The sequence below is a fragment of the Haliotis rufescens genome, unplaced genomic scaffold (genome assembly GCF_023055435.1).
Source record: "Haliotis rufescens isolate VD_foot unplaced genomic scaffold, xgHalRufe1.0.p SCAF_2, whole genome shotgun sequence".
NCBI classification, from domain to species: domain Eukaryota; kingdom Metazoa; phylum Mollusca; class Gastropoda; order Lepetellida; family Haliotidae; genus Haliotis; species Haliotis rufescens.
The window spans coordinates 23,669,481-23,685,865 of NW_025963890.1; the positions used below are offsets into that span (position 1 = coordinate 23,669,481).

At 41.0% G+C, this 16,385-nt stretch overlaps 2 protein-coding genes across 3 annotated transcripts; one reads left to right on the top strand and one right to left on the bottom strand.

Moving 5' to 3' along the window:
• Positions 1–1,217: 1,217 nt before the first annotated feature.
• LOC124146158 (salivary glue protein Sgs-3-like) lies at positions 1,218–8,335 on the bottom strand. Of its 2 annotated transcripts, none has more exons than XM_046516309.2 (5): positions 8,309–8,335; positions 5,571–5,763; positions 3,383–3,534; positions 2,522–2,613; positions 1,218–2,242 (listed from the first exon to the last, which is right to left on the bottom strand). In XM_046516309.2, exons 1-5 carry the CDS (start codon positions 8,321–8,323, stop codon positions 1,702–1,704), a joined length of 993 nt encoding a protein of 330 aa, XP_046372265.2. In that variant the 5' UTR covers positions 8,324–8,335; the 3' UTR covers positions 1,218–1,701. The 2 variants fall into 2 exon arrangements, with proteins under 2 accessions (XP_046372265.2, XP_046372266.2); XM_046516310.2 differs by lacking the exon at positions 8,309–8,335 and adding an exon at positions 8,175–8,299.
• Positions 8,336–9,125: 790 nt separating this feature from the next.
• On the top strand, positions 9,126–15,800 carry LOC124146163 (putative defense protein 3). Its single transcript, XM_048399265.1, has 6 exons — positions 9,126–9,194; positions 9,671–9,869; positions 13,799–13,953; positions 14,230–14,321; positions 14,515–14,647; positions 15,771–15,800. The coding sequence occupies exons 2-6, from the start codon at positions 9,674–9,676 to the stop codon at positions 15,798–15,800; spliced, it is 606 nt and encodes a 201-aa protein (XP_048255222.1). The 5' UTR covers positions 9,126–9,194; positions 9,671–9,673.
• Positions 15,801–16,385: the final 585 nt, after the last annotated feature.

The following is a 16,385-nucleotide window of genomic DNA, read 5'->3' on the forward strand; positions in this document are numbered from 1 at the left end:
TGTTGCCCTGGCTGTCACGCTCAGTCGACCTCTCGCCGTTACACCATCTCAGGCCACGTCATCGCTGAGGCGTCGTGTCCAGGCCCGTTTTGACGCCCGAGGAGGTCACTAACGATACTGGTGCCATTACCGAGGTGCTATGGAAGCGTTCAGAAGCTTTGTTATCAGACTTTCATCATCTGTTGTTTTTGGTGAAAGTTGAATTAATGACATGTTTGACTTAATATTGCGTATTCATCCTAAGTGTCATGAAATTGTCTGTTGGCTTTTTGGCTTGGCTTGTATCATGTACTTCAAAATATATTTCAAATGAAATGGGTACATTTTCTCGTTTTCTTTGCGATGTATACTTTATTTTGATTAGTATTTTATTGTCAGTTTTGTCATATGAATACATCAATGTTAGGAATAATGAATGATGCAATTAATGACACACTTGCTTCCTTTGTCAGTTTGTCTTTTGTTACTCTAGTATATTGCCCAGTAGCCAGTAGTCGAGTACAGCTGGTTGATACCCTGTCCAAGTGGGCAGATGACATGAGGAGACGGGAATGGTGATTACAGTCAATTTGGGAAGGAGAAGGAGTAAGCCTTTATAAATTACTTTCGACGTCAATGTATATTGTGTAACCATGTCACAACCAGACCTTGAAAGATTTCCGTGCTTAAATTAAACCCTATACACGTCTATTCCAGATATTGGGGCAAGGGGTTTGGTTTGGGTTTGGGTTTGGGTTTGGGTTTGGGTTTGGGGTTTGGGTTTGGGGGTTTGGGTTTGGGTTGGGGGCAGAGTCGCCTAAGGCGACGACACTTGCTACTTTAAATAAATTCAAATAAATAGTTGTGAGTGAATTTGGGGTTCACACATTGTACCCACGTGGGGAATCGAACCCGGTTCATCGGCGTGACGAACCAACGCTTTAACCACTATATGACACTGCCCCACACAGTATGTCGTCAAAAGAAGGCTTGGTTGAACTTGTTATGGCCCAGAGTTCGCTTTGCAGAGTTGCGTTCCTAAGGTGTACCAGAAACCTATGATCGAGGTTCGAATTCCGTTTCGCCTGGAATATGTTTCTCAGTTTGTCAGCTCCATATCCGTGCTCGTGGATTATGAAGTGGTAAACGTCTAAGATCTTCATTGGTTAGGGCTTTCCTCGCACATCCTCCTGGCACGCCGGGACACTATTCCAGAAACATACTTACAAAATGCATAACACACTTTATTCAGTTTGCAACGATACACTGTTTTTCTTTTACAAGGTGACACGTATATGTACCCTTACATGAACTCTTCTATATACAACCAGGATGACATGAAGCAAAGTACTCATGACGGAAAATGACGTGAATAGTTGACGCTGGTGTTACATCCAATGATTAAACTAATGGCGTCAATTGAAGTATTATAAAGTTGAACAGTGAAGACCATAAACTACTTTGGTGTGGATTTGTGGGTGTCTTGTGTTATGATATATATAACAACAAAGTTACTTGAACTTATGAAATGGAGTCTGACTCACCATGGAAGATAAGTACAGAATAAACCCCCTTTGCAAATAAGAAATGCCCAATTTGTTATCTAGCGTCTGCCGTCATACATTGGAAATGGTCTCGAATTAATCTTAACACATTTTCAATATCCTTTCAGTTCAAAGCAATGGTAGAACTTCATATGTTGGGCATATACAAGGTTTATGGTTAAGCGATACGTTGATGCGCAGTCTGAAGAAACAACCCTAGGGCAAGAAGCGTCAGTGATGCTGTCGATGTTGTTGAAGAGCTTCGTCCTGGGCATAACGTTGTTGTGGGTATGGGTGGAGGTTCCAACGACCTTGATGTGTCGGTTCCCAGAGTCGCCGCGGTGGGGTAGGTGGTCGTCGGAGGTTGTGTTACTAGCGTAGTTATCTGTGTCGTTGAAGAAGGACTGGTAGTGGTAGTAGTAGTTGTTGTGGTGGTTGGTGTTGTGGTGGTTGTTGTTGTTGTTGTTGTTGTTGTCGTGGTTGACGTTGTTGTTGTTGTTGGCGTTGTCGTTGTCGTTGTTGTTGGCGTTGTGGTGGTTGTAGTGGTAGTTGTTGTGGTCGGAGTTGTAGTTGTTGTAGTTGTGGTTGTAGTGGTTGTAGTGGTTGTAGTTGTCGTGCTAGTTGATGTGGAAGGTGTCGTCGGTGGACCACTCAGTCTGTAGAGAACGGGCGAAGTGACATTCACCCAATACACGGCTGTGGATTTTACAAACGTGGCTCTGAAACAGTCAATAGCAGGTTTTAATGCCAATACCTTTAACTGAGAGTCTGACCTGACACTTACCATTTTACTAATAAACAAGCAGAAACATGCTCTACAAGGATGTGGGCGCTTGTAAGGTATGCGTAGGTTTAAAACAATTTTTTTACAACTTAAATTGAATCAAACGTCAAAAAGAATAAAGGAAGCTCTCGAAGGCCCCAGTTCCTATTCCAGGCATGGGTACAATGTGACATGCTTTGAATATTGCTCCAAGCTGAGTAAACCCTTTTCTTACCTCATTATGACATTGTGATTAAAGTTGTCTGGCGGTGTCCATGACACGATGAGTCTGTCCTTGTCTATTCTGGAGGAATGACTCATGGCGGCCTGGATGGAACAGGGAACAGTACACTTCAGTACACAGTGGACTATACACGCGTACACCATTTCGCTCAGTTATACATGTTCAGCACCATCCAATCATAAACTCACGTTAACATGAACATATCAGAGAGACAATCATTTCTTTCATGGGACAATACATACAACTAAATGTTTTTATATATTTTTCTTCAAAACAAAAGTTAAAAGACCATCTTAGTTACCTTGTACAAACATTTATCTTGTGACTTACGACAGAACAATGAAAATCTTTAATAAGACAGTACAATTCAGACATGTATATGGGTAACGAGACCACCTTCGTGGTCTAGTGGTAGAGCGTCCGCCGGAGAGCGGAAGGTCCGGGGTTCGATCCCCATCCGCGTCATACCAAAATACGTTCAAAGATGGTACTTGTTGTTACCCTGTCTGGCACTCGGCAGTTAGGGGCTAAAACAAGGACTGGTCGGCTCGGAGTCAGTATACTGTGTCTGGGTGGGTTATTAATGTTAAACTGCGGCATGGTATCTCAGTGGACTAGCACTATAAATCAGCATCAGTCCGGACTAGTACAAGCAGCCACACACACACATGCATGCACGTCGCTATATAAGTGCAATAATTTTGGACGCGACGTTAAACCCCATTTCACCTCACGTATATGGGTAACGAAGCAACAGAAACTGCCAACTGGTACCACAGTTGCAAGCTGTACTATATCAAGTCAAGATAACCGCCAATAGACAGCTTGAGATGAGATGTGTAGTCTTTTCACCTTTGTACCAAAGCAGGTGATGATTTTAGCAGGCTTCTGGTCCGGCACGATGCTGAATGTCCCGACCGGCACGGTGGTGTTGGAGCAGGTCAGACACCGGGCCTGCAGGAGGAAGCCACGGAACTTGCTGTCGGTCAGCGTCTCAAGTGTAACTGCAGAGTGTACAGATAAAACAAGAACCAAAGAGTTGGGATTAAACCTGCAGCGGGAGGTGAACCATGAAAACAGTAAACTATGACACAATTGGGTAAAAAATTCAATAGGCATTCGAATTAAATCTATACATAATGATATTGCACGTAGAGGTTTTAACATACACTAGGAGGTTAACTACATACTGTGACACTGTACGGACAGCATTCAACAGGCACTCAAATGTTAACTAATTATATGACATTATACGCACACAATTCAATAGGCACAAGTGATTAACTATACTGAGTCAAATTAAAAACTTCACATTTTTAAAAGTAATCCCATATATGATATACAACGGACAAATGTATCAGAGAAGGTAATTTTTAATCATTAATTATGTCCAAAGAAGGATTTTAATTAACGGTGGTAACCATAATTTGTTGCAAGCACCTACGGTATTCGGTAATAACATCAACAGTTTAAATCATAAGTCCCAAGCACGAGAATCTGATGGCACACAAGTTCAGTAGCGTGTATGGCCACCATGTGCGTTGACAACTGCCACACAACGCCTCCGCATGGACCTTGTGATGCTTGTGAACACATGATTGGGAAGACGAAGCCATTGTTGCTGCAAAATGGTGCCAAGATCTTGCAAATTCTGTGGTTGGTTCTGGAGAGTGCGCAGACTTCTGCCAAGAGCTTCCCAGACGTGTTCGATGGGATTGAGGTCGGGAGACCTTGACGGCCAGTCCATGACGTTGACTCCCGCATTCTGAAGGAAATTCCTTGTCAAAATTGCTGTGTGGGGTCTGGCATTGTCGTGTTGGAAGATCAAACCGGGTCCATGTGCTGCCATAAAAGGCAGAAATTCTTGTGCCAGTACCTGGTCGCGGTAAGCAGCAGCGTTGAGGTTGCCACGGATGACAAGAAGCCTGGAACGTGCATTGCCACAGAAAGCACCCCACACCATGACACTTCCGCCTCGAAATCTGTCAACTTCTGTACGCAACACTGGGCGTAACGTTCATGACGGCGCCTCCACACCCTCGCCCTACCATCAGCAAATCGAAGATTAAATCGGGATTCATCACTGAAGACGACTTGATTCCAATTCCTCTGAGTCCATCGTAAGTGTCGCTGTGCCCACAATTGACGTTGACGTCTGTGTAATTGAGTCAGAATCGGCCCGCAGTATGGCCGTCGTGCTTGAAGGTGAGCAGTTCACAGACGGTTTCGAACAGTTTGCGCACTCAGTCTACCCCTAAACAGTTCATTTCTGGTTGATGTAGCCGTCAAAAATCGGTTACGGAGGTGACGTAAGACAATCTGACGATCCTCTGCATGTGACGTCACGGTCAACCTGGCCGAGACGCGTCTGTAAATCATAAACAGTCCGTCGACTACAACCCATCGTCCTTGCGACTTCAGTTACGGACGTTCCCGTCTGCAACATGCCGATGGCACGTTCACGTTGCACATTTGAAAGGCGTGGCATGACAAATGGCCGTAAAGGCTTTTGTTTTCTTGTGTTTTTCTTCTTTTTTTATGTTAATGACTGCTAACAAGTATGGCTGAAAACACGTGCGGTATTATGGCCACGTGACCAGTTGCACGTGAAAAACCACATTTGCCACTATAGTGCTGTGCACATGATTTTGATCGATTCAACTGCACAAAAACGGGTGTTATCTGAAGACAATACGTGGCCATTACTGTTTAAATACACAATAAGGTCCCACAATGATAACTGGTCAAAATGTTAAAATTTTAGGATTGTGAAGTTTTTAACTTAGTTCAGTATATATACTTTGACATTGTCCGGATATGATGCAATACTACTACCTCTACTGTACTGCTACTATTACTGCTGCTGCTGCTGCTGCTACTACTACTACTACTACTACTACTACTACTACTACTACTACTACTACAGATTCTACTACTACTACAGCTACTACTACTACTACTACAACTACTACTACTACAACTACTACTACTGCTACAGCTACTACTACTACTACAACTATTATTACTACTTCCAACTTACCGTTAAGCTTGTAACCATCGTAGAAGCCCGGGTAGCTCACTGTCAGCTGGTAGGGAGGGGGTGACGTCTGAATGGATCCAGGATGGCCTGTTGGCTCCATGGATCCACATGACTGAGAGCTGGCTCCAAACGGAAAGCCGACAGTTGTGGGAATGAGGAACCACAGCGCACAGAGTACGATAGAAATCATCCTCTGAAATAGGTGGTTTTAGTGTGAATAAATGACTTGTTTGTTTTTTAAATGTGTTACACGGTTCATTTATCTATGTGCGATGGGGTAGCCTAGTGGATGCAGCATTCGCTCATCACGCCGAAGACCCGGATTCGAATCCCCTCATGGGTATACCGTATTAAGCCCATTTCTGGTGTCTCCCGCCGCAACAGTCCTGGAACAGTCGCCAAAGCGGCGTAAAACCATAATCGCTCACTTTCTTTGTGAACTATGGAAGCTTATTTGTGCCACATTCCAAACAGAAATACCATCTACATGATGATACTTAATCTACGTGATGATACTTACATCTACGTTGATGATACTTACATCTACGTGATGATACTTACATCTGCGTGATGATACTTACATCTACGTTGATGATACTTACATCTACTTGATGATATTTGCATCTACGTGATGATACTTACATCTACGTTGATGATACTTACATCAACGTGATGATACTTACATCTACGTTGATGATACTTACATCTACGTGATGATACTTACATCTACGTTGATTACACTTACATATGCGTTGATGATACTTACATCTCCGTGATGATACTTACATCTACGTTAATGATACTTACATCTACGTTGATGATACTTACATTACCGTGATGATACTTACATCTACGTTGATTACACTTACATCTGCGTTGATGATACTTACATCTACGTGATGATACTTACATCTACGTTAATGATACTTACATTTACGTTGATGATACTTACATCTACGTTAATGATACTTACATCTACGTTGATGACACTTACATCTACGTGATGATACTTACATCTACGTGATGAAACTTACATCTAAGTGATGATACTTACATCTACGTGATGATACTTACATCTACGTAGAAGATACTTTAATCTACGTATATGATGTTATAACCTACAGAGAAGTAAGTACTAATAATTTAATAATGACCGGTTTGTTTGACTTTCAACCCTGACAGGCATTTTTAGGTACTATTTAAACATTAAATTAATTCTCTTCATTTACATGTGTCGAAGATACTGTCCAAGAACTAGCACCAAGCCAAGTCTAGATTGGTCATGTGATATTTGATCGACTAAATATTTTCTGAGAAGCTGATTTTCTAACTTGGCCTCTCAATATATGACGGACTGTCAAAGGATCTACATTAATTCAAAACCGCGAACCGAAAAGTGAGGGTGGGGCGTCTGGCAGACGGTGAGAAGAATGAAGCACGCGGCACCCTCTTATAACAGCAAAAAAGAAGAAGAGAGTACAAAATGTTCTGCAAACTGTAAAATGGACTTCATTTTCAAATTGTTCAAAATTCATTAAAAAAATAATTACCACCATTATGATGACGTCAAGTTGTTGATGCAATGGATTTTGAGCCAGGAGTTCACTGGTCATTCTGAACGTGCATGTAGTGGAAGTAAAACGGACCCAACTATAGGTCATAATTCATCATATGAAGCACTGAAGGTACTTTTCTGCAGTTTAGTTCAATGAATTTATTTGTGTTTTTATTTTAGTGATGATAGTTTGACAGTTTGAAAATATCTCAGTTTTGTTGTAAAAACAACTAACAACGGAAAACATAAAGACAAACATGCTCCCAAACATTTGAATAGATTAAAAGTAATTAAGTAATCACCTTTATCTAAAATATAAATGTGCGTATAAGTTTTATCCAACTGGGGTCGCAACCTCACGCAGGCATTATCGCTGTCTGAGTGACAATAGGCACACTGATAATATCACAGACGTAGATGAAAGTATCGTCAACGTAGGGAATACATTTTTAGAATGTGGCACTAATACGTCTTCATAGTGGACAGTGTAATCTATGCACTATATATCTTTACGTAGCCACATTCATGTCCATACATAATCATTCAACGTCGGGTGGTGGTTTATAAATATGTTTCCTAATAAAGGGTTATAGTGATGGGGGACTATCCCGTCTGGTCGTCATGGCTCAGTACCCAATACTGGTTACACATCGAGCTCGATTTTCGAGAAAGGCATACATCTTTACTCAAGGATGCATTAATACACAAAACATTTCCTACAGATGTTTACTTGCTTATGAATTCTTTACAAAGGTGGACAATGTCTGCTATGACTGGTTTAATTCTTCCAGTTCTTACCGGACCAAAATATATGTTTGATAATTTGTTTAAAAAAATATTAGATTGTGAAAATAGTGGCAATAGATCAAGGATGTGAAAATCAGCCGGAATAAACTCTGGGAAATAAATAAATGACATCAAAACGAGAAAGAATGTTGATTTTTGTTTTGTTTCAAATTATCAGTGCGGCCGATAACAGATAGTTATGTGCGGGATGGTATACACAAGGAGTTCATCAGCAAATACATTCCAGTGTTTCAAGCCCTTACCTTGCTCTGTCGATACCTGAAACAAACCCCATAGTTCGGAAACTGTGGGAGATACCTTTCTGAAACAGTGATTCTTGTCAATGTTTATGAATCAACTTAACCTCTGCATACAAAGTACATGGAGCAGTATTTACCTTCTGGAATGTCATCAAGGAACCCAAGTGAACTTCATTTCATATTCAGTTGACAATGGCGCTACGCTGATTGATAACAGATTCATGTGTTGATGTGAGACATTGTGTTGTTTACAACTGTGCACTATGTTTTACGACGCCGTTATTTAGATTTACGCAGTATATCTGCCATCCACGACGCACAAGCATGCTGGTGAATATCACCCTATATGTGGGGGATTAGCGCCATTGTGTGCAGTCATTTGTCAATTTTCAGAATTTCAACAAATGTTTTATACAGATGAAAAATCAGAAGTGAAATAATCTTTAAATAATTATACATATCCGGACCTGTGTTATCTTACACCGCATCTATATATACATAAACTACGGTATGACAAAGGGTTTTGACTCTCCAGTAATTTATTATGAAAATATGCCAAATCCATTTGATATTAAACTCATATGTATTTGAACTCAATAACTTACATCAATTGTTTTGTTACACACGTATGAGTATATTCATATATATTGCGATGAGCTATTTAACTTTGTTAATTCTCGAACATAACCGAGGAGAGCATGAAGCTGCCAATGGTCTAGGAGTTTGCGAGTATGGCTTGAATAGCCTAGCTGCACTCCATTGCGAGGCTCCACCCATTGCTTGTCGGAATCACAGAAGGTTAGTACTATTCTGAATAAGAGCCGACTAAGATCCTGTTTGTATGTCAGATTGGTGCCACTAACTGAAACTGAATATGCAAATTATATATTCAGACCATTGGCATGTGTGCCATATATGGAGTGAGCGATTATGCTGTATCAGCTATCCAAGGTTCGTGGTATTAGGATGTATCGACAAGCGGAAAGCTAAATTATTTATTCAACTGCGTGAACTCCGAAAAAAGTAAGCATAATTATCATTGATCATCTGAGTGACGGGCTTAACAGAATTTTATTTGTATACATATACCAATTTCTTTTATCAATTCATGTAAATTTCATATTTCGTTCTACGTGTAATCATTTAAAAAAAAAAAGATGATTCGTGAACATTACAATAATACCCAAACAGAAATTAAGTATTAACCTTTTCGTTAACACGTTCTTTTTATCAAATAATGCGCTCCAAGCTACATATCTAAATAATATATTTTATCGTTCATAAACACGAATAGTCTCAATCAAGTAATATTGTATTGGCTAATATGTAATAAATTAGCAACTTTTTCTGAAAATATGTATACTTTTTTGGATACTGTAATATTTGAAATGACCTATGTAAAGTATGCTAAATTTAATTAGTATGTCTGAACAAGTTTTCTTTAAGATTGTGATTCCTTATTTTACAATACCAAAGAGTGTTTTGTTTGTGTTGTCAAGATTATGTCTGGTATTCAATATGGCGTGTATGCACTCTTGCTCAAACTCTCCGTCACTGTGGCGTTTCCATTCGGAGCGAGTCATCAGGCTTGTGGTCACATGAAACCCGTTGGGCACCCGGGAGTGGAAAACAAGTCCCCAGCTCCATACAGGGTGCTCGTCAGTCACAACACATACTACGACGGACACTCTCTCAATGGTTAGAAAAGAAAGATCTGTTTTTATGTTTTCTTAGATCAATGATGCGAGTAAAACGGATTTTAACGAAGTGAGTCTTTAACTAGAGTATATTTCTGTGTATTTGTGATGGGAAGAGATGAATTCTGACTGATAAATCTGAGCTAAAAGGGCCATAATGACATCAATACTAATTCGATATATCGACCTGACGTCATTTTGATTGTTACGTCATGAAACATGACGTTCGCAATGGTATTAACATAACTTCAGTAATGCTGAAATCATTATTATTGTTTGTTTGTATGAACTCCTTTACTTATAACCACACGGACATTTCGCATTTTATGGATTTAAACGGCTTGTGATGAAGTTGTGTAAACCTATTTTATGAACTTAAGGCTTACAGTAAATTTGCATCCTAGGTGTTTATCTATAACCTTGTATTTAGAATTACAACTCTACATATCCCTGTGCAATCAAAGAACCATGCTCCCTGATAATGTATGTAGATGTAGTACCTTGTATGTAGATGTACCATCCTGTATGTAGATGTACCACCCTGTATGTAGATGTACCACCCTGTATGTAGATGTTCCATCCTGTATGTAGATGTACCAACTTGTATGTAGATGTACCACCCTGTATGTAGATATACCACCCTGTATGTAGATGTACCATCCTGTAAGTATATGTACCACCCTGTATGTCGATGTACCATCCTGTAAGTAGATGTACCAAACTAGTATGTAGATGTACCACCCTGTATGTAGATGTACCATCCTGTATATAGATGTACCACCCTGTATGTAGATGTACCACCCTGTATGTAGATGTACTACCTTGTATATAGATGTACCACCCTGTATGTAGATGTACCACCCTGTATGTAGATATACCACCCTGTATGTCGATGTACCATCCTGTAAGTAGATGTTCCATCCTGTATGTAGATGTACCACCCTGTATGTAGATGTACCGCCCTGTATGTAGATGTACCATCCTGTAAGTATATGTACCACCCTGTATGTAGATGTACCATCCTGTATGTAGATGTACCACCCTGTATGTAGATGTACCACCCTGTATGTAGATGTACCATCCTGTAAGTAGATGTACCACCCTGTATGTAGATGTACCACCCTGTATGTAGATGTACCACCCTGTATGTAGATGTACCACCCTGTATGTAGATGTACCACCCTGTATGTAGATGTACCATCCTGTATGTAGATGTACCACCCTGTATGTAGATGTACCACCCTGTATGTAGATGTACCATCCTGTATGTAGATGTACCACCCTGTATGTAGATGTACCATCCTGTAAGTAGATGTACCAAACTAGTATGTAGATGTACCAGCCTGTATGTAGATGTACCACCCTGTATGTAGATGTACCATCCTGTATGTAGATGTTCCATCCTGTATGTAGATGTACCACCCTGTATGTAGATTGACCATCCTGTATGTAGATGTACCACCCTGTATGTAGATGTACCACCCTGTATGTTGATGTACCACCCTGTATGTAGATGTACAACCTTGTATGTAGATGTAGATGAATCAACCTGTATGTAGATGTACCATCCTGTAAATAGATGTACCACCCTGTATGTAGAAGTGCCACCCTGTATGTAGAAGTACCACCCTGTATGTAGATGTACCATCCTGTATGTAGATGTACCATCCTGTATGTAGATGTAGATGAATCAACCTGTATGTAGATGTACCACCCTGTATATAGATGTACCACCCTGTATGTAGATGTACCGCCCTGTATGTAGATGTAGCACCCTGTATGTAGATGTACCATCCTGTATGTAGATGTAGATGTACCACCCTGTATATAGATGTACCAGCCTGTATGTAGATGTACCGCCCTGTATGAAGATGTGCCACCCTGTATGTAGATGTACCACCCTGTATGTAGATGTAGATGTACCACCCTGTATCTAGATGTACCATGCACCCTGTATGTAGAAGTACCATCCTGTATGTAGATGAAGATGTACCATCCTGTATGTAGATGTAGCACCCTGTATGTAGATGTAGCACCCTGTATGAAGATGTGCCACCCTGTATGTAGATGTAGATGTACCATCCTGTATGTAGATGAACCACCCTGTATGTAGATGTATCACCCTGTATATAGATGTACCACCCTGTATATAGATGTACCACCCTGTATGTAGATGTACCACCCTGTATATAGATGTACCACCCTGTATGTAGATGTACCATCCTGTATGTAGATGTAGCACCCTGTATGTAGATGTACCATCTTGTAAGTAGACGTATCACCCTGTATATAGATGTACCACCCTGTATGTAGATGTAGCACCCTGTATGAAGATGTGCCACCCTGTATGTAAATGTAGATGTACCACCCTGTATGAAGATGTACCACCCTGTATGTAGATGTATCACCCTGTATGTAGATGTACCGCCCTGTATGTAGATGTACCACCCTGTATGTAGATGTACCACCCTGTATGTAGATGTACCATCTTGTAATTAGACGTATCACCCTGTATATAGATGTACCACCCTGTATGTAGATGAACCGCCTTGTATGTAGATGTACTACCATGTATGTAGATGTACCGCCTTGTATGTAGATATACCACCCTGTATGTAGATGTACCGCCTTGTATGTAGATGTACCACCATGTATGTAGATGTACCGCCTTGTATGTAGATGTACCACCCTGTATGTAGATGTACCAACTTGTATGTAGATGTACCATCCTGTATGTAGGTGTACCATCATGTATGTAGATGTACCACCCTGTATGTAGATGTACCATCCTGTATGTAGATGTATCACCCTGTATGTAGATGTATCACCCTGTATGTAGATGTACCGCCCTGTATGTAGATGTACCACCCTGTATGTAGATGTACTGCCCTGTATGTAGATGTACCATCCTGTATGTAGATGTATCACCCTGTATGTAGATGTACCATCCTGTATGTAGATGTACCATCCTGTATGTAGATGTATCACCCTGTATGTAGATGTACCATCCTGTATGTAGATGTATCACCCTGTATGTAGATGTACCATCCTGTATGTAGATGTACCACCCTGTATGTAGATGTATCACCCTGTATGTAGATGTACCACCCTGTATGTAGATGTATCACCCTTTATGTAGATGTACCATCCTGTAAGTATATGTACCACCCTGTATGTAGATGTACCGCCCTGTATGTAGATGTACCATCCTGTATGTAGATGTACCATCCTGTATATAGATGTACCACCCTGTATGTAGATGTACCACCTTGTATGTAGATGTACTACCTTGTATGTAGATGTATCACCCTGTATGTAGATGTACCATCCTGTATGTAGATGTACCACCCTGTATGTAGATGTACCATCCTGTAAGTATATGTACCACCCTGTATGTAGATGTACCGCCCTGTATGTAGATGTACCATCCTGTATGTAGATGTACCATCCTGTATATAGATGTATCACCCTGTATGTAGATGTACCACCTTGTATGTAGATGTACTACCTTGTATGTAGATGTATCACCCTGTATGTAGATGTAGCACCCTGTATGTAGATGTACCAACTTGTAAGTAGACGTATCACCCTGTATATAGATGTACCACCCTGTATGTAGATGTACCGCCTTGTATGTAGATGTACTACCTTGTATGTAGATGTATCACCCTGTATGTAGATGTACCGCCTTGTATGTAGATGTACCACCCTGTATGTAGATGTACCACCCTGTATGTAGATGTATCACCCTGTATGTAGATGTACCACCCTGTATGTAGATGTACCACCCTGTATGTAGATGTACCACCCTGTATGTAGATGTACCACCCTGTATGTAGATACATGTTGACATTAGCCATACATTGAAGATGACCCACACTAGTGGAATGTTTAGTGATGTGCACTAGGGGCGTGCTGCTGCTCTTCCAGTGACTCTGATGTCGGTCGAGACTGATGTCAAGTTCCGGGGTTTCCTGCTCCAGGCGCGATGTCGGACGTGTGCTTACCCAACAGTACCAGTCGGGGTATTCCGCACTATCCGGGGACAGCCACCTGCCAGAGTGATGAACTGCTTCAATACAATTGTCAGTACAGTGTTGACTTCCATACTCGTTGTTCTGTGTAGGAAACAATGTGTGAAAGTGAAACTAATGGCCTTAATGAATTGTATATTGTTGGCAATTAATCGTACTGTAGTAATATAATTGGAAACTCGCTGTGGTAGCTCATGAATAAGACTACTTCAATACACTGCCAATACTATAAACATACTCGCATAACGTATGACAAGTGTACATGTACACCTCCTGCATGATGTTGCAGTTGACATCAGTTCAATGCGCCATGGATTCCACTTTCAGGCCGCTATAACCCAGCTGTCCAAGATCCCCAAGGAACGTGTTGTGGTCACTTGGACACCCCCAGATAATTTTGACAAAGACGTGCACATGAGGTACGCCTAATGCAGAGACTACAGTGTCAATGTGAAGTGTGTTACTCGGAAGGAGATCCAGAAGGTTATCTGCAAAACAGATTTCAACGGTTTCGTAAAACCCCTTTACTGCTGGCTTTGTCGTGTATCGCTTATTGATAATTTGCTTTAAACCCATTTATACACTTGTCTTGTGTTTCTGTCTTTTCATCAGAGTGACCTTCGTGGAATCAAGGATGTCGTACTGGGGCAATGTGATATCTGAAACAATCACTAGAAACAACGGTCCACCAACAAGACCGCAATCAACCACAACTGAAGCTATCACAACACAACCAACAACAACTGTAGCTACCACAACACAACCAACAACAACCGTAGCTACCACAACACAACCAACAACAACTGTAGCTACCACAACACAACCAACAACAACTGCAGCTACCACAACACAACCAACAACAACTGCAACTACCACAACACAACCAACAACAACTGAAGCTACCACAACACAACCAACAACAACTGTAGCTACCACAACACAACCAACAACAACTGTAGCTACCACAACACAACCAACAACAACAGAAGCTACCACAACACAACCAACAACAACTGAAGCTACCACAACACAACCAACAACAACTGTAGCTACCACAACACAACCAACAACAACTGTAGCTACCACAACACAACCAACAACAACTGAAGCTACCACAACACAACCAACAACAACTATAGCTACCACAACACAACCAACAACAACTGTAGCTACCACAACACAACCAACAACAACTGTAGCTACCACAACACAACCAACAACAACTGTAGCTACCACAACACAACTTACAACAACTGTAGCTACCACAACACAACCAACAACAACTGTAGCTACCACAACACAACCAACAACAACTGTAGCTACCACAACACAACCAACAACAACTGAAGCTACCACAACACAACCTACAACTGCAGCTACCACAACACAACCAACAACAACTGTAGCTACCACAACACAACCAACAACAACAACAACAACTGTAGCTACCACAACACAACCAACAACTGCAGCTCCCACAACACAACCAACAACAACTAAAGTTTCAACAACACAGCCAACACCGACAACTAAACCTACAACAGGACCGACAACAACCACAACACAGCCAACACCTGTAACCGCGACTACAACGTCTTTATCAGCATCGACGTCGACAGAAACCAGTTCACCAACAGCCGCAGGACTTGAATGGATCACAGCCAGGGTATCCGTGAACATCGACCTTGTTACCAGTTCTCTTCCGGGGGAGACGGTAATTCCATCTTCCACACATTCCTCACAGACAAACCACCAGCATGTGGATTCCCCATGGAGAACAATCGCTCCTGCTGTGAGCCCCATGTGTTCATCTGGTCAAGGGTTTGGGCCAGGAATGTGGGGACCAGTAACTGGTGTTATTGTTGCAGTACACACGAGATATCACAGTGTACACCTAGTGTGACTTTACATCAGCAAATGATTAAATCAACCAAACACAAGTGGATAGCAAAAGGTTGGAATGAATGAACAGGTTATATTTGCAGTAAAGTAGGTGAAATAAATCATATTTTGTGTGAAACGTTGAACACTACGTGCATTATCCAAATGCTAATGTATATAAACAGAACTAATAAAGCCATGCTCCCCTTTTGTTTCAATCTAGCAATTATGAAACTGTATGTATTATATCAGTATTGGGCAACTATTCTGTAAAGGACTGACTGGAATACAATGGAACTGAAGGTCATGGTAACCGCCTTTTTACACTAACGCACAGTTACAATAAGGCATCAGTCCTCCAGTGAGTAAACATAAGAGACCTAAATGTGTTCTGCAGAGTGCTTTGCAAATTTATCTTATTTCTTGTTGTTTGATGCCACAGTCAGAACTATTACAGCTATATCACGACGGCCTAGATGTAATCGAGTCTGGACCAAACAAGCCAGTGTTTGTTTTATTAATGCATAATATACATCTGTCATCAGCCATAAAACGTTTTGAAAGCTCTTTGAAATATTCGTAGGAAAAGCATGCATGATTGT